Source organism: Ochlerotatus camptorhynchus, unplaced genomic scaffold (genome assembly GCF_037179485.1).
Source record: "Ochlerotatus camptorhynchus isolate MF236.1 unplaced genomic scaffold, CSIRO-AGI_Acam_v1.1 ptg000120l, whole genome shotgun sequence".
Taxonomy (NCBI): domain Eukaryota; kingdom Metazoa; phylum Arthropoda; class Insecta; order Diptera; family Culicidae; genus Ochlerotatus; species Ochlerotatus camptorhynchus.
Genome location: NW_027040610.1, coordinates 193,694 through 219,376, shown reverse-complemented (window position 1 = coordinate 219,376; position 25,683 = coordinate 193,694). Strand labels below are relative to the sequence as shown.

Sequence of the window (25,683 nt, the reverse complement as noted above, 5' to 3'; positions counted from 1 at the left end):
CTTTCGAACACGTCTGAAGTTCGAAAAGAAATGCGGCAACGGCTTGATTCGTTTGGGACCAACTATGTGATGTCTTTGTTAGGAAATACACCTTATGGTATAAGCAATGTATGGGAAATTTTGATGCTACAAATTTTATTTAAATTTCTTAGTTGTTTAACTATTTGCGCTATTTGTACTATATGCTACAAAATTTCTGGAGTAAGCCCCCGTCGAATGGCATATTGCATGACATATTTCACACTAATGCTTTGGAGATATATGCGTTCAAAACCTGACCCTTTCGTTACATACTCACAAAGTGTACCCCCATATAGAAAACAAAGACGTAGTCCTACGTAAAAAAAAAAAAACAAAATTAAGACCACGTTTCCTAATTATTGCACAGTTAAAAACATCGCAAATTAATATCTTTAAGTTTCAAAGTTTTTTTTGTGTCCAAGATTTATAATGTTTGTGAAATCTTGTGTCTCAGACATTTCGATTGAATAATTATCACTTCGTTGTGCGCTACCTCGGGCCTATTTGATTTAGTCATTATGGAGCCTCTGCTTTCGTATTGTAGGCAGTATCTAAGTGCTGATCGACACAGCTTCACTTCCGGTCGTTCCACCACCATCGTATATCACGGAAAGCATTGCTGAACGGGCACAAACAGACGTCATATATACGGATTTGTCATCAGCCTTCGATAAGCTAAACCACGTCATTGCGATTGCCAAACTACAAAGACTTGGGGTTAGTGGAAACTTCCTGCGATGGTTTCACTCGTATCTTACTGATCGTCAGCTGTTGATTGCAGTCGGTGATTTCTGGTTTGACATTTACCAATCCCCCTCAGGAATACCTCAAGAATGTCACCTAGGACCGTTGATCACATTACTTTACTTCAATGACGTGAATCTGGTCATCGAAGGGACATGACTTCCTTATGCAGATGATCTTGAAATCTACTTCCGGATCCATTCGATTTTTTTTTAAATTAATTTATTTGAAAAGGCTCAACCGAATTAACTTTACAGAGCCGAGGATTCTTGTTAACTATACAATACATTTTAAAGGTATAGTCAAAAGGTACAACACAATAAACAATTTATCTTCCGCTATCCAATAAGCCTCCTCCACCAGAACGGGAGCCGCTTCCAGTTGTTTCATTGTATGGCAGATTCGCCAACGGGGGTCAGAGCGTTTCCATTGCAGCAATGGACGCAAAACGTGGACAGCACTCACACACTCATCACTAAACTGTTCCTTTCTAAAGTCGACGACACATCGACTGAAAGAACTGCTGATGAAGAACAATGAGGAAGACCACACAATGGTAGCTGCCGAGTAAACAGACAATCGCGTAACACACATTGAAAGTGGTTTGCTTCTATCGACAGCCGAGTGAACACTCAAATCCGTTCGATTGATGACTGTCACTTTCTTCAAAGTTAGTTTGTAGCCTTTGCCAACTGGTGCAATTTGAACCGAGTGACGGTTAACCCGGCAAAATGTTCAGTAATCACATTTTCTCGGAAGAAAGAACCGATTTCGTTTAATTACGAACTTCAAGGTAGAATAATCGAACATGTGATGCATGTTAAAGATCTGGGAGCAATTTTGGATTCTCAACTAGCGTACAGGGTGCGTGACGAATTTTTGCAGTAAATGGCATATTTGAGAAAAAATACACTAGTTAGTTATTCTAGCAATGAATTTTGTGCGATTTATTTTCTTTCGCAACATATGGAAGTTGTAAGTAAATTTATTCAAAAAAATTGCCTTCCCTTTCGACGACTGTAGTTAGACGCTTCCGGAAACTGCAGTATGCACGTTATAAAAAGTTTCGATCCATAGATGTCATCACTGCCTTGATTTTAGCTTTTAGCGACTTAAGTGTGGTGTGAGGGGTTCTATTGGTATCCCGTTGGACGACGCCCTATACAAAATAATCCAACGGATTGATATCGGGACTGCTTGGTTACCAAATTTCTTCCTCCCAAATTTACGAAATATTTTCCGTGAGCCATTTCTGTGCTTTATTAGCAGTATGAGCAGGTGCTCCGTCTTATCACTTTCCCAAGCCTTTTTTAATATTATACACTGTTCTTTCAGACACATTTACCGACCGAATTATTTCTTTCATGCATACTCCGGCGCGCAACAAAGCGACAACGGCTGACAGATTGCTCTCTTGTTTCGACATCTTTACGTTTACTCAACATTGTTTGTTTAAATCTTACACCTAACAGTATAAGCTATCCAGTTCTGCCAAATATATCTAAATCATGATGCACAAGCATGAGAAATTACTATTTGAAATTTACTGCAAAAATTCGTCACGCACCCTGTACAAGCAGCATATCGCATATGTTGTCGACAAGGCGTCAAGAACATTGGACTTTATCTTCAGGATAGCTCAGAATTTTTCCAACATCTACTGTCTCAAATCATATTATTCCCTAGTACGTTCCATTCTGGAACGCTGGAACCAGCGGTTCAGCGATATTTGACTTCAACCTGCCACGACGGCTGCTACGATGGCGTTTGCTTCGTTTTTCTCTGGGACTCCAAACCGTGAATGACTATGTATTTTATTATGTTGACCTTACTTTTATATTACTCTTATAAACCATCATTGGGGCCACATTGAGCCAGTTGATGTTAACAAATAATAATAATCTTAATAATAATAACGAGTCTTGATGACATGAGATATTAAAATCACTTCTTATTATGATAATTCACAAAGTTTTCGAAGTCTTGAAATCTTGAAAAAAATTCTCAAATCTGGATCTGATCTTGATTTTATTTCTGTTTCTAGGATATTGATAATTTGGTTCGGTACTCATCTCTAGTCTCAGTACTTTCTCTAGTATTCAATTAATATTTCTAGAACTTGACTACAAACTCTTTGGATTCCTTTTAGAATTCTTGCGTCCAGATTCTAAGTGGACCATGCTTTAATATATTCTGCTTCATACCGTTGAAGAGTTAAACGTCTTCCTCCATAAAATGCAAGCACATCCTCTGTAGCAATTCTCATCCTAGTTGACAAGTATGATTGGGTGTCCTTAATAAAATGAAGTGGAGCACGAGAAAAATTCTGTATCAAAGGAATTCCAGAAGCGATTGGAATGGCATCCCAAAATAGATCCAGCTATATTGCGAGGAAGCAACTCAGTTGAAATTATAAATATATATATATTGAACTTCTTCTAAATGCTACCTGTGAATCTTATTAAATTGTAGGCTTAATTCAGTCTTCATATTACTTTCTGTAGAAATTGCAACTGTGCTGCAATCCAAGTAGCATTTAAAAAAATTAATTATCTTAGAAAAACCCTTAAAACCTTCATCATTTTTTTCCTCTGTTCGGGACCTACGCCACTGTGACCAGTAATTTTATCTATTGTAGTATATCCCGTGTGCTCAGTTTAGTACATGTCGTATTACTCCATCACTATTGAGAAATGATGAAGTATTCGGTTTTTGACAGTTGTCATTCTCATATTTATCGCAAAGATCCGACTCTAATTGAAAGGTCCCGCTATTTATACCCTTCGGAGTGTTGAAACACCCTCCAAAGGCGCACCGCTTTGTCAGTCAAAATTGGATTCCTTAGCAACAAAATTAAGTAATGACACCGATAATGACCATGCATCAGAACCCTAGTCTTAACCACTTCAAACTAGGGAACAACGAAGAGAAGATTAGCAATCACATAGATGAAGACTAACTAACTCATTTTTTCCTTGTTTCAAGATCCTCGGTGGACAAAGCCGAGTCTTGTCACTATCAACAAGGCATAAAAAGTAACAAGGACTAACCCGAGTAGCACACTTTCATCACAATAAGTTATAGCAACTAATTTATGCCTGAAATAAGTCGTATGTAAGTTTCTACATTTGTGACAAGCGTGCTACTAGGGAAGATGTGTTCCTTGGATTACTGAAAAATCCTGTTCCCCTAGTTTGGAGTAGTCAGGACTAGGAATCGGTGGTAGATCTATCCACGGAGGTGATTTACCCACGTTACGGGGCAATCATCATCATAGAAAATCTCCAAAATCCTAATGTGATGCTAAAAATTCGTCTGAGGTAGCAAATACATCAGACAGGACTCATACTGAAATGGTCCAAAGTGATCGCAAAACGCCCTTCATTGGAAATCACAGCGAACCGCAAGCAGGAGATAGGACACATCGTCGTGCTGCTGCTGTTGCTGTTGGTCCATCACTGGGGCTTCAATGACGACGAAAACGATGACGATGACGATGGTGATGAAGCGCGCGAGGACTGGGCCCCGGCCGCGCGCTCTTGAATGCTGTTGAACAGGAAATCTGCCTCGGGACATGAAGGCGATTCAGACACCGAAGCAAGAAGCGGGGCAGATATGTACGAGTGCTTAGGGGATGGTGGTGCGGGAATGCCAGGCAGAGCCAGGCATTCCGGGTGTGGAGCACAACACAAGAGGGGCGAAACTCCTTCCTCCAGCGAGCAGCGAAAGATCAGGCAAAGGAAGATTATACGATCGAATGCATGAAACGAGTGCGGGGGAACAGACAGGGTGAAAGAATCGGCGGAGAAAAACGAAGCATGAATAAAAACGAGGAATTTCATTTCACGAGAGCAGCGCAGGATCCCGAAAGACATAAGACGCGTGTTTAGTAATTCAGGTAGCTGTTGGGCCTGTTGTTGTTGTTTTTCCGTCGTCTTGGTCTTGGACGTCGTCGTCGTCGTCGTTTCGTTCGCTTATAATTTGTGTACCCATTTCTTCTTCCCCGCGGAGAGGGTCTCTCCGGTGGTTAAGCCCGCGAACGAGCTTGCTCGAGGACGACGTGAGCACTGGAGGAGGAGTGGGATGGTTTGTGGTGTTTGGTTGGATCGAAGCGTAGAAAAAAAGCGATCTTTGGCTGGCTGACTGCTTGACTGGCGATGGCTTATCTGCCACATGTACATATTTATGACAAGATGGAGATTTTGTGCATCTCACCCCAAAACAGATTGTGCGGAGTTGTGCGGGTGAAAGAGTTCGTCGTGCGCGTTTCATCAGCTCGGCTAAATGGCAGGGGGGAAATAAATTGCCCAGCAGAAAGGGACTTAGTGGAGGGGAGGTAGGGGGTTGGAAGTGAAACGTCGACAAAAAATGTGCACATAAACTGCGGCTGCCGCTATAAATCACCGGATCAGCATTTTAAATTGCACTCACGGGGTATTGTGCAGGGATGCTGTTGCAAAGCAGCCGGGTGCGTGGGGGGAGGTTTTTGATCTCGAAGGAATGTCGGTTCGGGAAGGAGGATTCAATTTCCAAAAATGATGAAATTAATTGATAGATTTCGTTGATTGATGGGGGTTCTCAATTGAGCACCAGTCAAAGGTAAATTTTCAAAACGGCACAAACTAATGATTGATTGAATTTAATTTGATTGGAAAATGCTTTTCAGACACGGAAATCTGAACCGATTTAATCGTTTGCCCTCGATTGACTCAAAAGACTTCAACGACGCTAAGCGACGAACCCGTCCGACTTACATAAGCTACCGATTTTGTGCTCGTTGTTGTTGTCCTACCCAACGAAATCACTTTCCAAATGCCCTGAAAATTAGCCCCGGTCATTTGACCCCTTTGTGTGCGAGAGTGTTTTTATTTACAGCGACAAAATTGCGTAGATCTTTCGACAAACTCTCAGTAGCAGCAGCAACCTCAGTTAATAGACCTCTGATGGGTGAAAAATTGGCGACGTGGCACCTACCAGTTACGTTGAAAAAAAAAATGAAGGAAAAACTATCTTACCTATCAGCACGGCTAGGCCGAACAGTTCGGTGTCCAGCATGCCCTGTTTGGAGAAGTGATGGCATGTTTGTGCGTATACTTCGCGGACGCGACTTTTTGCTTCGACTAGGAAGTAGAGTGTGCGTGGCTGTGGTGTTCCTAATAATCTGTGGAATGCGCAGCGATAGTTGTTGGTTCGTGGTCGTCGTCGTCGTCGATGGCATGTTGAGATATAGTGGTGATTGTGGCAGCAACAGCAGCATCAACAGGAGGGCAGAAAATAAACCAGAGAAAAAAAAAAACAACGAATTAGTTCAGTTTTCGGGGGTTGTGATTTATGAGTGTGGTACAACCAAAGGAGGTCAGAGAGATTAATCATTCGGGTGGTGTGTGCGCGAGTGTTTGGCTCATTTAATTGGAAGGAAGGAGTGGAATGTTGAATATGTTTCGATGATAAATGCGGGATGCTGGCTATTTATCAAAGCGAACAGAATGTTTGGGAAATTTGATATGACGCTCTAGTGTTGCGTCGGAGGAGACGATTCGTGATTCGATTGTATCGTGCTAGGAAGGGATAGGATTAGACAGCAGAAAATTTCGTCAATGTATGGGTTATCTAAGTTAAGATAAGCTTTTTTTTGATTCGTAATGTAGGATGCACGAGCATTACATTCTTAAATAAGAAATATTTATTCCCTCAAGCTACACCTACGATGACAGCACTATAACGGTGGTTTGGAGGCCTTGTGCCAATCACCAACTGCCCACGAAAATTATAACAATTTCAGAGACTAACGAGCCTACATAGACATTGGAATCAATCCTTAAGCCTACAGCGTGGTGTGAGCTTACAACAATCGATTTACGAGTATGGTCTATGTGGATTACACCAGTTTAATGAAATTGCTGCTTAGTTGCGAGTTATGATGTCCTTGAGAGACCTAGGTACCAAGGTATCGTTTTTTAAATATTTTCTTGCTGAAAGTATTTTTAAATGTTTATGGAAAATTTATCAGAATATTAAATTATGTATAGATTATCTAAATTTCACAAAGATCCACGTTCTAGTTCAAGCGGTTTTTATTAACTTCAACATTATTTGTTTATACTGGAAATTAATTTTTTTTTTTCAACCAAATTGATTGACAACATTGAATAACAACAACAGAGAACAACGAATTAGTAATTTCCATTTAAACCCACTACCTTATTGTTAATTGCATGTTATCAACAGACTAGTTGGGTGTCCCAATGGTAAAAAGTTATCCTAAAGCTAACAAAAAATGTCTTCTAAGAGAGTCACGTGGCATGTCAAAATTCAAAAATTAGGAGACTCGCTTAAACGTCCGTTGGAGGGCGATTAGCCAGGAAATCGCCGCATAGTTAGTTCTCCTGAGTGGGATCCTGAGAAGAGATTTGCCTCGAAGCACACGGGAGTGAGCTTGAACATTAATGTTGCCGAGCAGGGCAGGACAATCCATACGGTCGGTTAGAATTTCAGCGATGACAAGTGCCTTAGCCACCTCACGTCGTGTTTGGAGGGTGTCCAGCTGGAACATGAGGCAACGGCTCTCGTAACTCGGCAGATTAAAGGGATCCCTCCAAGGAGAGCGTATCTGATAATACGCCGCTGTACCGACTCGATTCGTTCAACACCATTTTGGAAATGAGGGTTCCAAACTGGAGATCATATTCTAATGTCGTTCGTACCAGCTGATATCCATTATTGTGAACATTTATATTATTAATTATTATTAAGCTGATAGCCCCCATTTTTATGCCAACATGCTGAAATTGATGAAGTATTATAAGACTCTGGGCCTTAAAAAATGTTCGAGACACGGATTAGATTAAATATTCAAGATCTATGATTTTGATTTCTTTTAAGATTATTTTAAAGAACCAAGGAGCAGTTCCACAAAAAAAAATAATTGTTTTGACTCGATCTTCTTTGATTTGCATGAAACTTTGCGTAATTGTATGTTGCAGGTAATCATCCAGATTTATGCAGGATACTAACAAAAGATTAAAAAAAATTACCAAAAGTTGTTGTCCTCGATGTTGATGATGGATTTTTAGTTTTTTGATTTTGTAGTAGTAATAGTAAAAATAGCTTTGAGTAGTCTACAATGGTTTGAGCCTCACGCGCGGAATACAGGTATAAATAACTAATACGAGGAAATTGTGGCAAAAGCCTTGAATTAGTAAAGGATTGGCTGGAAGTCGTTTCCTTGGATATAGTCCTGGCACTGCGGAAGCTTAAACGTTTAAAGCCCAGGTCACGTGTAAATGGAAGTATTGTCGAGGACTATACTTGGAATTTCGACGCATGATAACTAGTTACACCTTTCAATGTTTTTGGTTGATGCCTATAGCATATTTAACAGGACGTTTATATTTGTAATTGTAACCAGCTCGATTTTGTTTGCAAACCTGGTTAAAATGTTTATATTTAATTATCTTAAAGATAACTCGTCCAGCTCAAACCTTTGTAGGGGTAAGAGGTGGGACCATCATCATCATCATCATCATCACCTACGTTTTTTGTCGATCTTCTAGTGTCTATTTTTCAAAAGTTTGCATTTTTCATGAGCTTTTTATAAAAATATATAAAAATTGCTCAGGGACATTTTGATATACAGCCATTCCATAGCAAAACGATAAAGTAGTTCTCAGAATTTCGTAAAAAAAAAAGTAGTTTTGTTCCTTATCGCTGAGAACCACTATATCGTTTTGCTATGCAATGACTGTTTACATAAGTTTTAATTATTCCTCGGAATTTTTACTCAAAATTACAAATCAAAATTTACTTCACATGTTTTTCCTACAACTTTGTGTCAGACGTAATTCCAATCTGAAGTGCCACTATTTATTGAAAAATTGTCAAACACGCCATTGTGGGATCAAAATAATAAGATTCAAAATTACTAAATTTTAGCACAAATGTGAATGATTCCCCATAACAAACAACTATGCAAAGTTTCATTTTTTAGCTATTTGGCCTCGAACTGGAGCCATGGACATTTTCCATGCTTCTGGAACTTGAGGAAATAGAATTGTTATCTCATAATAAATTTTCGAGATTACAAAAACTGATAATTTTGCAAGACTTCAAACCAAGATAAATCAATGTGATTATGGGACATAAGGAATATAATTGTGAGAAATAAATGAGAACACTGATTCTAAACACTTTTCCTTATCCTGGAACACACCTAATTTTGGTAACATAAATGGTAAAATAGGTAGGACCATCTTCATCGAAATGTAAATATTATTGACGATAATCATAATTTAGATGAAACGTAAATTTATATGATAGGTAACTGGATCAACGATATTTAACATGCGCATTCAATTACGACGACTACTAATCCTGCATGTCAACATCTTTGAGTCTCCTATCTCTTATCCTTAACCTATGCATCTACGTTTCTATGCTAAGAATAAACTTAGCCCTTATTTATTTTCGGCAGATTTCAACCGACTCGCAATTATTTGTAGCCGGCATGCTTCTGATTATCTGATTATTATATTACAAGAATAAAACAAAAAAAAATGGGATGAGGAGGGACCATTAGGGCACCCAACTGAAGCGAATTGCATGGGGAGAGTGAATATGTCAACTACCTGTTGCTAACATTTTGTGGATAAAGGGTGGGCTCTTCTCCCAATTGGGACATCTTCCTGTTGGATGGCTCATTTTCTGACCAATTGTCTGATCAAGTTGTTGGAAGGAGATTCTTAACTGTTCCAAGGAATTGAAAAGGCGAATTGCTTATCAATCCATCCATTCGTTATTAGCCCTTCAAACAGCGATTTGCTGATGACAATCAGAGGTTATTGACCTTGATCAAGTTCAACTGTGAGGAGAGCCCACAGCTATCGGACTAGTTTCTGTGCTACAATGAGCGGTAGACCACTATCATCTAGAATGACAGTACTCCCAGTCCTACAATTACGTAAAATTAATTCACTCGATTTCAAGATTGACAAAAAAATCTCAATTAACAGTTTGAAAAGTTTGTATTATGTTTGGGTCACGTGCATTTCTAAACCTTTTTTTTTTTACTTTGGACGATCTGTTATGCAACATTTTCCAATATCCCCCCTCCCCATATGTAACATTAAGTTACACAAACTCGACTCCCCTCTCCTCCTTCATGCGTTACGTAATTTGTACACGAAGCCTTTGCAACTTGTCCAAGATGATTGTTGGCCAAAAGGTCCAAGGATACAAGAGAGGATGGACAAATGGTCGACGAAAAAAAGAGTCGACGAAAAAAAGGGTTGACGAAAAAAAGGGTCGACAGGTTAAAAGGTCGAATGTTCGAATTGTCGAATGAAATTTGAATGGAAGAAGAGTTGAATGAACAAAACTCCGAATAAAGTTTAAAGGTCACATGGATAAAAGGTCGAAGTGAAAGAAAGGTCGAAATGGACGAAAGATTGAAAAGGGAAAAAAGGTTGAAATAGACAAATCGTCCAATGGATAAAAGGTCAAATTAAATTTAAAGGCACACAAGCATAAATTGGACAAAAAATCGAATGGACCATTCGTCGAATGGAATTTAAATGGAAGAAGATTTGAATGAACAAAACTTCGAATTAAATTTAAGAACACAAGGACAACAGGTCAAATGGTCAAAAGGTCGAAATGGACAAAAGGTTGAAATTAACGAAAGGTCTGAATGGTCAAATGTCGATGTGGACATAACGTTGAACGGACAAAAGGTCGAATGAAATTTAAAGGCACACAAGTTTGAATGAAATTAAATGGGAGATAAGTTGAATGAACAATACTTCGAATTCGAATGGACCAATCGTCGAATGGAATTTAAATGGGAAATGAGTTGAATAAACAAAACTTTGAATTCAATGTAAAGGTCACATGGACAAAAATTGGATGGTTCAAAAGGTCTAAATAGACAAAAGGTCGAAATGGAAAAAAAGGTCAAAATAGACTCAATTATCAAAAGGATGAAATGGACAAAATGCCGAATGGACAAAAGGTCAAATTAAATTTAAAGGCACACAAGTTTGAATTGGACAAAAGGTCGAATGGACGAACCGTCGAATAAAATTTAAATGGAAGAAGAGTTGAATGACAAAACCTGGAATTAAATTTAAATGTCACATGGACATGGAGGTCAGATAGGTCAAAAGTTGAGTCACTTTTAGTGCACCAACAAATCAAACGAATAAAAGGTCCGAAGTGCAATATGCTGAAAAAAGCAATTAAATTAATCTTAGGCTATAAGTAATCGAACTGAAATGCTCGAAAGTTATTTCTCACTCTTGGAGTTGAGTACTTCTTTATATCATGAGCAGTTTTTTTCAGGATATTAAACACCATTTTTTTTCACTCACTACGCTATAAAAATTTTTTTTTTCAATCACCCATTACATGGCAAAACAAAAGTGATGCTCAGAATTTCGTCAAAAATGGTAGTTTTGTTCCTTATCGCAAAACATTAGACTCGTATATTTTTTATTTTGTCATCAGGGTGACCATTTCCATGTTAGGGTGGTCCAAAAAATGTTTATTTGTTAAAAAATGACTTTTTTTTTCCAAAAATAATTACTTTTGAATCACTGGGCCGATTTCAATGACCAGATGAAAGGTAATTAAAAATACTTTTCAGGAAAAATATAATGATAATAAAAAATCGGGAATTTGTTTTGAAAAACATTGATTGTATTTTGTAGACAGAGGGCGCAATATGTTTTTGTATTTTTCCTTGAAAATTTTGGTTATTTTATACAACATATAATATCAGTAATTTTTTCGTTTCAATTATGTTAAATTTCATTCGCACTTTTGTCAATTTCAACGTTTTGTCTTTTCGACCCTGTGTCCATTCAAAAATATGACCTTTCAAACATTTCTCGTGTCACTTTTCAAATAGACCAATGTAACATATTCGCCATTTAAGAAAATCTATGTTGAAGTTCGACAGCTTATTATTTTAACTGTCTAGAAACAACAAATTTTGCAATAACGTTGAAAATTCACTACAAACGGAAAAATCGCAATTCTACTTTGAGTTTCATGCTACAATTTAGAGAAAAAAAAAATCATGTAGAACGTTTTGAATTGCCAAGTTGAACATCGGATATGTTACATTGGACGATTTTCCTTAATTACATAATCATGATACTGTTTTGTTCTAAATGATACTAGATTCCCTTTCACAGATTTTAGAATAGAGTACCTAACCTAACTATGCTCCGTTTTTGTAAAATGAACACCAATCATGTTAGGCAGTCCAAATGTCTGAAGTAACAACCACGTACTCATCATTTCAAGCTGTACATTGGACAATTTTTAACCTATGATTATCTTAAATAAATGAAAATAAATTTGGATGGGTATTTATGTATCACATAAAATGATAGAAGAGCAATAGTTTCTATCGATTAACTCGATTTGTTTACATTCGTTACTTAGGACCTTTTGAAAAGTTACGCAAGTTTCGTTCTTTGGACTTATTGTCCCGACCTATTGTCCTTCGACATTTTGGTATAGATTGGTCCGAGATCTTACTCTTAATAAAACATTATAGATGGTGGAACTTTTGGGAATTTGGACCTTAAGATTTATGCTGGATGACTAACTTTGAATTTTTTCTTGATCCCTGTGAAAACATGTTTTTTGGGCTTAAAATGATTAAAAACCCAACATTTTCAGCTTGGATTTTTTTTTATATTCCCGCTATTAAATATAAAGATATAATTCACGGATGCATCCAAATGCTTATTAGATCAACCACAGCCGTGACCCACCAGTATTGGGTCACGGACCATGTATTGCGAAACGCTGCTGTAGATTATTTTTTTTATAAATTGCATAAAATAGAGTTGTCCACTTTTTCAAAAATTGAAAATAGCCGTTGATATTGATTAGCTCTGCCACTGACGGCTCGGAGAAGAACTGTAAATCTCTCATCTAAAAAAATCCAATCTAATCCTATCAAACCACTGACTGACTTCAGATTTTTCACATCGAAAAAAGACTAAAATTCATAACTGCACCATTTGGAAATTGATTTTGCTCCTTGGCGACTGAAAATAATCGGACACTCTTCAATTCAGGACAATTTTCAATTATGTGTATGCTAGAGCATCAAAGATCCTACCAAGTTGTAATCTGCCCATGGGGGTCAGTATAATCTTCCGATGTTCGGTTCCAGAGACCAACTCAACTCTTTGACTGAACATGAGCAAACAACAAATCAATCTAAGCTCATTTGTAATGACGAGCACGATGGAGTTCCAAAGATTCCTCAAATTTGAATAGTATTCTAGGCACGGTGGTCAGTATCCGGAACTTTCGACCACTTTTTCCTTCGGCTCATCAATTCAGGCTTTTTATGAAGAAAAAAAAAAGTAGTATCAGACATCTTTCCACGGTGTAGTAAGGCATGGAGAAATCATTGATAAATTAATGTGCTCCATCCTTTCGGGTTCTTCACAAAGAATTCTTAACATACATACAAAAACACATAGTTAATTATTTTGGGCACTTACTTCTTGTCCTATTTAGTCTGTTGCAATATATAGCTCTTGTATATTCATTTAAAGTGTTTGTATTAATCCAATTAAATTTATGACCATTATGTTGTATTGAATCACACCCTGCCCGCGTTCCTGAGGTTATCAGTCCGCTAATTTAATGAATTCCTGCGAAACCTAATTATGTAAAGAAATACAACGGCAATCATACTTACTTTAAAGCTAGAAATCTGGTACCCGGAGGCAGGGGGCGGGACGGTGGTGCGCAAACCTCGAGGGGTGCGCTGACAGTGCAAAAAGCTCGCATGCTGCATCGTTACCAGCTGCAACTAACTTTTACGAAAGATTTCCTGCAATTAGAGAGAGACAGAGCGAGAACGGGGGCAAAAATTAGTTTGGGGATCGAACTTGGATTCGTTTCGGGCTGTGGTGCTGGTAATTTTTGGTTAGAATCGAGCGAAACAGAATATAACATTGTTATTCCTGGATGTGTGGCGTACACTCTATCTCTGCCTTGCACGCCATCGGAGAGGAAGGACGAAAAATTCGGTAGTAATTCGAAGCTGATGATTTTCTTCGTAATTCAGGGGAGCTTGAAATTGGAAAACCACTGACTGTATAATTATCCTTTCGCTCGGTTGTTGTTGTTGTTGTTGCTGCTGCAGTTGTTGCCGTTTTCTGCTGTAAGCCTTAGCCTTCAAGAAACCGCAACAAGGGAATCACGGCAGCAGCCAACCGTCGCCGTCCGTTGATGGGATACTGCAGGGAAAAATCTCATTTCATCTGGTATATTTTCGGGAGGACGCGTCTGAAGATTCGGGAATCGTTCGCTCACGTTCAGATCATTTATTACGCTTTTTTCCTTCAGCATTTCGTTTCGAAGGAGATGGTGGGGCTTTAGCAGTCGTCGCCGCCGAGAGCAAACTTGACGCAGCAGCCTGAGACTCTGGTTGGTGTAGTTTTTTCTGATCTTCATTTTTGTCATGAAGGAGCACTGGCAGAGCCACGCCAAGCGAAGTAAGCGTGCATGAGGAGCGTGAAGATGGAGAAGGTAAAAACGGGCTATACACAACAACAACAACAACAACGACTACAGCATGAAGAGAACAGATGGTGAGTTGTGAAAAGAGGTTTTTACATCCCTTCGGGTTATAAACCAAAGGAATGTGGATCCGTTTTTTTGTCTTCTTCGCTTCGCCTTCGCAGTCTTACTGGCTCAGCTGCCTGGTTGTTGTTGTTGCTGTTGCTGTTGTTGGTGGTGTTTGGCTTAATTCCATCTTCTCCATTCCCTGAAACCGCGCGTTGTGTAGTCGAAAGCTGAAGTTCGCGTGAAGCGCTGAGCATGCTTGCGAGCATGGACGAGTGAGCTGTTGTGGTTTTTCAAGAGCGAAGACCAGAAGAATTGTTAGGTACCTACTGATGCTGCTGCTGCTGCTGCTCGAGAACGGGGTGAAGGATGGATTCGAGCAGGTTTCCGTGTTCAGTGATCTTGAAAGGTGATTTGGATGGATGGAATGTGACGGACTTTGTTTTTCGGGGTGGTTGAATGAGACTAGTATCAAGATGGAAGCTGCATGACAAGTGTTTGCTGGCTATTCGAAACGTTTTCTTTTCAATTTAATGTGGGCTGATACTGTTTGGTATTAAATATCAATGATCAACTAAATTCTCTATGCCAATCTTATAGAGTTAGATAAGTGAATTTAGTTTAAGATCAACAAAAATCTTCTTCACAGCAAGCTGTGTATAGATTTGTTTGTTGATGCAGTACTTAAGAATTTCGACAATGCATTTGAATACAATAATGAGATATAATGCCATACTCCTACAGAAACTCATCGGTATTACCACTCAAATATCCATGGGGCTTTTATTATAACACATTACTTAGAATATGTTGCTATCATTTCTTGCAAACGTGTAATTTAATACACAATTAGGAATTACAATATTTTTTTAAAACTTTATTAAGGAGACTTTCAGCCCTGGGCTGGTTCGTCTAAGGAGAACAATAACATAATTATTGAATATAACTAATCAGAGGCGGCAGAGATTTAAAATCCTGCTAGGGGCTGTCCATAAGCTACGTGGATCGATTTTTTAAGATTTTAGACCCCTATCTGTCTTATCACTTTAAATTTGTTTTGAAAATTACAAAACCCTGGTCTACAATTCCCTAGTCTCTTAAACTATTCACGTGTCTCAAAGGTAGCACCCTACCCAAGTAGCCAACAAGTAGCCTAATTAATATTTTTGCAATATAAGGCAGATATACGACTAATGTGTATAAAGTTCGGAAGCCCTATTACAATATTTTAATGCAAATAAGCCGATTAGCTAGCAAAATACAGACTTGTTGGTTCCGTGGGCAGTATTTTCGAACTAAAATAAAAAAATAAAGCTGTTGTAGCATTAAATTCTGTGGAACCTTCTTCTTCTTCCACCTGACTTTGGCGCTCTTCACGGTGTGTCTAGGCATTATTATTAAAAAAAAATATATCGCTGTATCTCTCACCCCAGCAGGCTTGGGTTCAATCCCAGTCGGCGCCGCCGGGATGTTCTGAGGCAAAACAGCTCTGATCACGCCTTCCTTCGGAAGGGAAGTAAAGCCGTTGGTCCCCGGTTCATGAGTTGATGGGTCGATAGGTGGTAGGGTCCAGGTGTGGGAGCTGCCTCCCTGGCGTCGGTAGCATTGGTGCTCAGCACGGAAATCAAATCAAGGAAAAACAAAAAATAAATATCGCTGAAACACCAACCAATGAAACCTTAGGTGTTCCACTTTAATTTGAAGCTTGTATAAATATGTTCTATCGGAGGTCATTTTCCCATACATTTTTTGGGATTAAAAAAGAATTTTTGGATGTGATTTAACTGAACACTGAAAATACGAAAAAAATTAAAAATGTTTTAGCCGATGATAGAACATTTTCAGACAAGTTTTATATTAATGGGGAGAAAGTAAACTTTGATTCGATGGGTGCTTCATCGATGGTTTTTTTTTAATGGTGTTCTTTCATAGGTACCACCCAACTAACAATTTTAGCTACAGATTAGCTTGTACAGAAAAAAATTGGCTTATGCATATAATTTTTGCCTGTCTGCAGTTAATTTTTTTTTTGTTGGGCGTGTCTTACACGAGCTTTCCCAGCTTTCCATTTAGTGTTCTTGAAGCACTTATTTCTTCTTCTACTTCTTTTAGACATTTTACGAGCTAAATTGATCAAAAGTAATGCATGATTTTCAGCTAGGCTACACTCAATCTTCAAAACTGAAACTTTTTAAAATTCTGGAATGCTCCACTGTCTTAGCCCTTCCCTTCCTTAATAAAGGTTTTGCTCTTGCATTGTTTATGTTTACTTTGTTTATAAAGGTCTACCAAATATAAAAGAAATGATAACATGTATTATATGAATCAGATTTCAGCTTTGCTCAATAAGTCGATTTGAATGATTGTATATAGGTTTTCAACATCTTACGAACTGATTTGAGCCCTGGCTACTGTCAAACTCTGATTGAAGGTATTGGGATTTCATTGGCCTAAGATATGGCGAAAGTACCATCTGTTGCTTGGGAGTGATCATTCTTCATAACATTTTATCTTCGATTTCATATTGCAGCACGAACAAAATGGTCTTTTTAATACAATGTCCAAATTAGGACATCATATGTATACGTTTTACTACTTTTAAACTAGAATGAAGTATATTCTAACTAGGATCAGTTTAATGTTGTGCTCACAGTATGCACACAGACTGTCCAAACATTTCATGCTTAACGTGTTTTGAAATTTCATAATAGTTATTGTGTCCGGAATCAACTTTGAATTGTCAAATGAATTATCCTTTCGATTGCCACTATTCTCTATTTCTCAATAATCCTTCATCTTCTTTGCATTTCAAGCTTATTGCTTATAGCACTTAGTATTCAAGATGCACTTCCACAGTTTTTAATCAAGAGCTTTCGATGCATGTACCATTTTGCATTAGTATAAATGTGTGGCAAGTACAATCATACTCTATGCCCAAGTAAGTCGAAAAATTTTCCAACCCGAAAAATTCCTAGACCGGGCCGGGAATCGAACCCAGACACCTTCAGCATGGTCTTGCTTTAAAGCTGCGCCTTTACCGACTGAGCTAAGGGAGGCCTTTGTAGAGCATCAAATTGAATACTAGTTTTGTTATCAACATGAAAAATGCACATCTATTCTTTATCCTAGTAGCACACTTGTTACAAATGAGTATAAACGGGTCTATGCGACTTATTTCAGATACACTCAAGTTGCTGCAACCTTTTTCAACGAAAGTGTGCCACTTGGGTAAGGATCATGTCTTAATTGGGTTGAGATCCTCTTGGACATTTTTAAACATTTCAATGAGTTTCTATTCAAAAGTATCCTTGGAATCAGGGTTGTTAATCGATAACCATCGATAACGATACCGTTAACGGCTTCAACTCAAATTCACCATGGCAGACGTTAATGTTGACGTTGTCGATTAACAACTCTGCATGGAATATATCCAAAAATTCTTTAACATTCTCCATATAGGCCTCTTGGAATTTTTCTCGTGATTCACAAGAAACTATCCTCCGAATCGAAATTGTCCTTAGAATATCTTTGAAACTATTATCAGATTAAGATTCCCTTGGATTTCTTAACAGCATTCTTTTGGAACTGTTGTCAAGATGCCCATGTTTTTTTTTGTCATGATTTAATTGTAATTCTCAAGCGGCGCCGGTGGTGTAGTGGTAAGCGTGATTACCTCTCACCCCAGCAGGCCTGGGTTCAATCCCAGTCGGCGCCGCCGGGATGTTCTGAGGCATAACATCTCTGATCACGCCTTCCTTCGGAAGGGAAGTAAAGCCGTTGGTCCCCGGTTCATGAGTTGATGGGTCGATAGGTAGGGTCCAGGTGTGGGAGCTGCCTTCCTGGCGTCGGTAGCATTGGTGCTCAGCACGGAAAACAAGATCGACGGAAAACAAATCAAGGAAAAAAAAAAAAAATTGTAATTTCTTTTCAGAAGTTTTTCTTTTTCGCTAAATTAAAAAAAAATCTTTCGAATTTTCTGTAAAATATCGTTATAATTTGTCTGAAAATTCCTTTATATAACACTGCTGCAAATTAACCTCTTCACGCTGTTGAAAATAATAAATTCTCCCTAGAATTTCGTTGGGATCGAATAAACTCCGATGCAGATTCCTTCAGAATTCTCGTCATTCCTTCTACACTCGACTTAGGACAACTTCAACAGACAGACCAACTATCTGCATGAATTTGAATTTAGACATAATATTGATCAAGGCAACCTCTGAGTATCGAAGTCAACATTCGATTTAGTTCATTCGTGGCTGGATGTTCATTATCGCCTGGGTTGTTGTCAATATTAATAATCGTCTTAATTTTGTTGGAGTGATATTATAATATAACCCAAATTTAGCGTTATGTTTGAAAATAATTGCTGAATTGATGAATTAATTCAAAACGAACGCAATTCATCTACACTGTGTTGCAGCTACTGCTACTCCTTGCGTATGAGGGTAAATGATAAGCAGTGTCTGTCATCCCAATTTTCTTTAAATTTATATCAGTATTCCTTAAAAGTTTTTGTCAGTATTGCTTTGAAACTCTTGTCAGAGCTTAATTGGTTTTGTGGAGTTTTGGATTGTTTTAGGGGATCTGAAGTATCTCTGAGTTCTTGTCAGACAATCTTTGAAATTTACCAGACATTTACTCACAATCCCGTTGGAAGGCTCTTCAGAATAACGATTTGAATCTACTTATAACTACCTTTAAATTATCAAATGAATGTACCTAAAGCTTTCATTACAAAGCTTTTGAATTTCTATTCAGAATTACTTTCAAGTCTCCTTGGAATCCCTCAAGAATAGTTTTAAAATGCTATAGGAGTTCTTTTCGGAGTAAACTTTGATTTTTTTTCTGTAGGTTCATTCAAGTGGACGGCTGATCCTAAGCTTTTTAATTCATGCTCGGATCTTAAGTTTTTGTTTGAAAGCTCATGGTTTATAAAGGATTTTTTTACTATAATCATTTACTTTCCAAAGTTCAACCTTTCAGCTCAATGGCATTCAGAGATTGATACAAAGAACATGGATCCGGTTCTATTTAAATCAGTTCAGACATCTTAGTGAAACGAGAGTGAGTATAACTTTTTATATTATTTTTATTTAGGGGAGAGTATGGCTTCGGTACTACTTTATTCGTATTTACAACCTACAAGATAGACTAGCCAACGAGCTAAAAAATCTCGCTAATAAAGTATTCAAAACACCTTTTATCAACAGGGGTAAATTAAGTCCTAGGACAATGATTTTTTGCATGAAGGTTCATCATGTTCCAGAGCATCGTTCTGCAATAAAATTAACATTCTAGGACTTCATTTAACCCTGACGATAATAGGCAAAGGCTTTGCCGAAAACGACATTTTCCCTATGAGATTTTTTACCGTAGCACTGTTGTATTGTCTATCACTTTAGTGGACATATTTCCACTAGGGTCTCCGTAGCCAAATGTCTGATTGGAATGAAAATGAAGATGATGTTGAGTTGACCAAGTTTCACTCAAATCGGGTAAGGCATCACCGAGAAAAGTGAGTGAGTATTACTGTTTTACTGCAAAATCACACTTTTTTGGTCATATCTCCGAAACCAAATGTCCAATCGCGATTAAAATTAATACGATTCTATGAAAGATAAATACAAACAATTTGGAACCGGTTGAACTCAAACCGGTTCAGCCATCGCCCAACTAGGTTAGGTTACTTTATTAAAGAAACTTTCAGCCATTTGGCTGGTTCGTCTTTGCTCGCCTAACTAACAATTTTAGCTGAAGATTAGCTTATGTAGGAAAACATTGGCTTATATAGCTAGTTTTTGGTTGTATACAGTAGTTTAGCTGCATAATTGTTTGTTGGGTTGGGACCAGTTGTACTTAATTTGACTTCATTTCGATTTGCAATCAATGTAAACTCTCTTCTTTCTTATGGTGGAGGTTTTAGGAATGCCGAGCATTATGTTTTTATATTATCCTAAAAACCACAATTTGGTTCAATTTCTTTAATCTTAGATTTAAAACATTAGTAATGTATAACCACAGACAAACAGACGTAACACTTCATTGTGTATCTTCGTTCACGCATTTAACGGTTGATTTGAATATTATCAGTTCTGCGAACTACTCACCGCAGCGCTGGCATCGGATCACTTTGACGTTTCTATACATTCTATAGAACTTTTATGCAATATTGCTGGCGAGTTAGCGAGCAATCTTGTTTTCCGCGAGAAGCCAGAGAGATGTCGTTACTGAGGTCCTATGTTTTGAGAACTATGTTTTCAAGAAAAACTTGTTCAAAGTGTTACGTCTGTTTGTCTGTGGTATAACGCAAATGATAACTTGGTTCTGTAAGTTTATTCGATTGAGGCTGGAAAAAAATTAACTAACCAAAAAAAAAGGAAAACATAAACTGTGGATTGTATCAAACGATCAGTCTGATCTCAAAATTAAATAGTTATCATAGAACTATTAACCAATTATATGAGATGATTCCTTAAAAGATGCTTTAATTTTTCGTATATATTGACACCTCTACCAACAGTTATTTGTGACATAATTTATCAGAATTATTTTCCTCAATGCTTATAAACGCAATTCCTTCTAGTCAGCCGAAACTAACATTGGAAGAATTCAGCCCGAATTCGGAAAAATGAATCAATAACTGTCAGCCAGTTATAATTGAAGCTTATATTATATTCAGGACAATATCTAAACTAAACGAAGGCTCCCATGTGCTCTAAACGCTTTCAAACACCGATATTCCTCGGTATAACGTAACTGTCACTTTTGACTTCCATCGTCAATCTCTCTCTAATAACAATTGAATCATACAAATTAATATTACCTATAGATGTGGGATTATCTCATCTATTCGATAGTGATATTATTTTGCTCATTCAATGATCGTCAACGATGGAAGTCAATAGTGACAATTACGTTATATCGAGGTATACCTATATTTAAAAAATAAATAACGATTCACATCTTTTTTTTTTGGTTTTCAATGTTTCCCTAAAACGCTGTCCAGACTGTAGAGTTATAACATGTTATAACGGTTGTCAAAAAATTGCAACACAGAAATCACCATCCAAGATAGCGCTATAACATGTTATAACTCTGTAGTCTGAACGTACTATAAGATTACTAAGCAAAAGCACCTAAGCAGGCATGGCAAATCATTTACATTAATTTCGTGCATTCATTTACATTAATGTACCTCTAACTTTTTTCATCAACAAAATTCCGTAAAATAATTCATGAATCTTTTGTAGGTTTCAATATTAGCTACAACTTTTGTCAACAACTCAAAACTGTATCTCTTTTGCATGATGAACCAGAACGAATAGAACCCATCATTGTTTTTCAGTGAATGTAAATTACATTCACTGAACAAATAATAATAAGATCTGTTCGCTCTAGTTTGTCATGCATAAGAGTAACAGATTTGATTTATTCACAAAAGTTTAAAATATTATTAAAATCTACAAAAGCTTCATATTTTATTTTACGGAATTCTGGTGAGGGAAAATGTTAGAGGCGAATGAATGTAAGTGAAGGCACGACATGAATGTGAATAATTTGCCTAAGTTTAAATTATTAAAGTAACAGTGCTGTGCTTCTAAGGAAGTAACATACCATCCATCTCCATGTGTGTACATGCCGAAAAACTATTGAACTATGTGGAGAGTTGTTCGCCATTCAGGGTTTTTATCAAAGTCTCACCGATTTTGTAATTGTGGATTCTTGTTTTTGCTTCAATTAACATGGTTTAAATAAAAAAATGAAGAAGCTTTCGGTTTAATTCAGCACTGATTGCGCACGGTAGAACCTGGATGAACAATTGAGATTTATTGTAATGACATTACAGTTAAGAATCAATAAAGAATAGTGACAATTATACATGATCAAGTGGTGGCACCTATGATTTGGTTCAACTACTAAATTTTAAATCCTCAAATGGCGCTCAATGTCGTTTGCATGAACAAGCAGATTTTTCAACTCTTCAACAAACCCAAACACGGATCCAGAAACAAAGCTTATGCACATTTGTCCACTCATCAAGCTCATCATAAACCAATGTATGCTTCTCTCTATCTCTTTTTGCCTTCGAAAAACCACTTTTAAACAACCAGTAACTTGCCGACATGCATGTGCATAAATCTGTCTAGTAGTGCGATGGAACCAGCAGGCTAATGGCTTGCAGCACGGTAGCTTGTAACAGGTTGTTATAAGCCACCGACAACAACAACAACAACAACAGCAGCATCAACAATGCAAAGGGCCTCGGTAATGCAATTAGGTATTCTTCTTTTTCTACATTTCTTGCAAAAAGTACATCCAGAAAGCTTCCCGGCCAGCACCTTTACCGCGAGCGAGGTCCATTATGTTGGGCATAGTCGTCGTAACCTGGCTGCTGCTTTTCTTCATTTTATGGCACTGGTTATGATCATGCGATGTGTGGCTTCTGGTCTTACGCGTTTTAACACCTTGCGTTTGAGTTTTCTTAGCTGTTCTCAGTCACTGAATAACGCACTGTTGGATAATTCAGAAAGGCACTTGGAATTTTCTTCGGATGTAGGAATCACACTGGGAGAAAATCTCAACAATAGCAAGCTGGCCGTCCAAGATTCTGTTTCCAGCATCACCAGTATGTGTTGAGAGTACACAATCGATCCCTGCAGGAGTCGTTCGATCTTATGTTTTTTTTTCCCAAAGCTATTCACTCACTCGGTACCAACATACACTCTCGGGCAAGCGCTCACTCATACACTCGCCTGCAACTTAGCTTGCGTGTTTAAATGCCTTCTTCTCGAAACCGAACCAAGCATATACATTTTCCTTCATCGAACCTTTCCTCTTCTGCGTTTCTTCTCATTCGGGAATGGAATGCGTCTCTCGGTTTTCTTCTTCTTTTCCGTTTTCTTCGTCTTCTGTAGCAAACTATTCGAGAGTTTGATCATCGCGCTCTCTCTTCAACTGCCTTTTTTTTTCTTCATCAGTTTCTTCACTCCGTTGAAATACCAAGTCAAGGTGTCGTAAAATTTGCTTCGCCGAAACACAGCGATACAGAAAAAAAAATCGATGATTAAACGGTGAGGCTAGATTTCAGGCATGCATATCCGTGTGATTATCTTCCACTTTGAGGTTCAAGTTTTAGTTACAACAAAGTAGTATTTTGATTCTTTTTTCAGACCCCACACTGACATAGAACTCATCACAGACACTCCCCGAAGTGTGGTTGACTTGGAAGGATAATTATAGGTCTGTATACATTCCAAAGCACTCATTAATCTTAATATTCCCTAAAGCCAGACTCAGACAAAGTCCGCATCTGTCAGCCTGTCAGCAGCGAAGCCCTGTAAGACCCACTAATCCTCCCTGTGGGCAGAGGTAAACGCGAAACGGTTCGCGCTGGAATACATTGTAGTATGCTGAAACCATCAAATTAGATCCATCCGGAGATCCTTTTTCTCCAGTTTCCAGCCATGTGTATGTGTGTTTGTGTAGCTATTCGTTGCTGGAAGCACAAACCTCCGCTTGCCGTTGTTTAATGACTTTTTGAAGACGTTTGAAACGCGATACGTGCACGTAGCAAAGGAATCACATTAACAAGTGTGGAAAACACACGAGGGAAGCGAAGAATTTGAGCCCTCCGGCGATGAGAGGACGTACAACAAAATAAATACAATGTACATTCGATGGATTCAGTTTACACCATCTGCTGGACCGGCTGGCTTTGCTCTAGCCAATCCGGACACTATTTTCGATCCGCTTGGATCCGGCAATCACTTTCTTATTACTGGCTTATAGAACAATCAAAAAACATTTTACACTTACATCACTTTGAATATAATCGTCACACTTAGATCTTCAGTAAATCCTTCTCTGTTTGAAGTTTTTCAAATTTAAACTTTTCAATTCAAAACTAAATTCACTCTGACACTTTATTCGGCTCGGGGACCGACCGACTTAACCGCGTTGCACGACTGCGCTTATCTCACAGTATGGAAACAGCAAATAAAAAAAAAACCGTTCCGAATAATTCAAATCTCGAACCTTTGCGGGACCGAACGCGACGCCGTACCGTTCACCTTCTGGTGGAAACACATTGTGAGAGCAAGCTCTGTTGCACGAACGATCGAAACCGTGGAGAGCGCAGCGCAGTGAGTGAGATCATGTGCGATCGCTCGCTGGTGCAAAAGAGAAACGAGAAGCGAGAGAACTGAATCGAATGGTGTCTCGAACTGAGAGCCTGACAGGCGAACCAAAGCAACCCGGAGAACTCCAACAACACAACGCTCTGGAATGCGGCTGGCCTTCAAATCGGTCTCTGTGGCTGTTACTGTTGTTGTTATTATTGTAGTTGCTGTTGCTGCTGTGTAACTTTTATATGAGTAAATTCAAACAAAACGAAGGCGCGCGCTCCACTAAAACAACGCGCTTCTTGATGCTGATCTTGGTTGGGTAGTAAGTACAGAAACACCTCACCGATCGACCGACTGACTGTACTTACTGTGATCGCAGGGTTGCTTCCACTCACTTGCTAAATACAATTGTTTTTCGGAATTATGAAATCATAGAAAACGTTCAAGTCCCCTCATCCATTACTGAATGAGTTAGGTAAAGGAGTGTGCGTTTGACTTAGTACTGTCGCATTAATGGCCCTTCGCTCAATTTAAAATTCGATTCAATTTTCACACTGCCGTACTCTAGCGGAACTATCAATCACCCCTCTTCAGAACTTTTTCTAGTTAATAAATTATCACACTAAAGATTCATGTTGATATTAGCATAGAATTGCAACCAACTTTGAAAATCGTAAACTTCACGCATGAAGTAACAACAAACACTTTGAATTTTATATAGCAAGTAAGTGGAAGCAACCCTGCTATGATGGGATTCCGCTGCGTGGCCTCCGCGTAGTTTGTGGCAGTGCGGACTACGTCGGGAGAATATCGAGGTTGTACGGTAAGGATCGCAATAGATATTGATCATTTTTATTATTTTGCCCATACCAAGTATTATCGGCTTCCGCACTAAACTGAATCTTAAAAATGTTAATAAATACCCTCAGACAGTGCGTTTACCAAGGATCAGGAAACAGACCAAAAGCTTGTTCACAGACAATATCTGGAAGAGGTCAAATCACCATATATGATCGAGGAATGTGGCCCAGAGTGGCATATGGCTCTTTGTAGCTGTTAATCCTCAAACGCAACTGCTCCAAATTACAGTTTAAAAAGTTGTCACAAATTTCTACAAGCAGTCTAACTATGTATTGGGTTCGAATTGCTTTTAACAGCTTTTCTATCCGAGCCCGAGCAAAGTCCAGCAATAAAA

At 38.2% G+C, this 25,683-nt stretch overlaps 1 protein-coding gene across 3 annotated transcripts in view; it reads right to left on the bottom strand.

The window, feature by feature from the left end:
- Positions 1 to 25,683, bottom strand: part of LOC135699861 (protein expanded-like) — a 200,182-nt gene that overhangs the window by 15,191 nt on the left and 159,308 nt on the right. Inside the window, exons 1-3 of one of the 3 annotated variants that reach the window (XM_065220215.1) lie at positions 24,181 to 24,435; positions 13,490 to 13,624; positions 5,781 to 5,926 (exon numbers count right to left, since the gene is read on the bottom strand). In XM_065220215.1, coding sequence (XP_065076287.1) covers positions 5,781 to 5,926; positions 13,490 to 13,581 — 238 coding nt within the window. In that variant the 5' untranslated portion in view covers positions 13,582 to 13,624; positions 24,181 to 24,435. Of the gene's footprint in view, positions 1 to 5,780; positions 5,927 to 13,489; positions 13,625 to 22,817; positions 23,510 to 24,180; positions 24,436 to 25,683 lie in introns of those variants that run through there. The other 2 variants (XM_065220217.1, XM_065220216.1) reach the window with 2 other exon arrangements.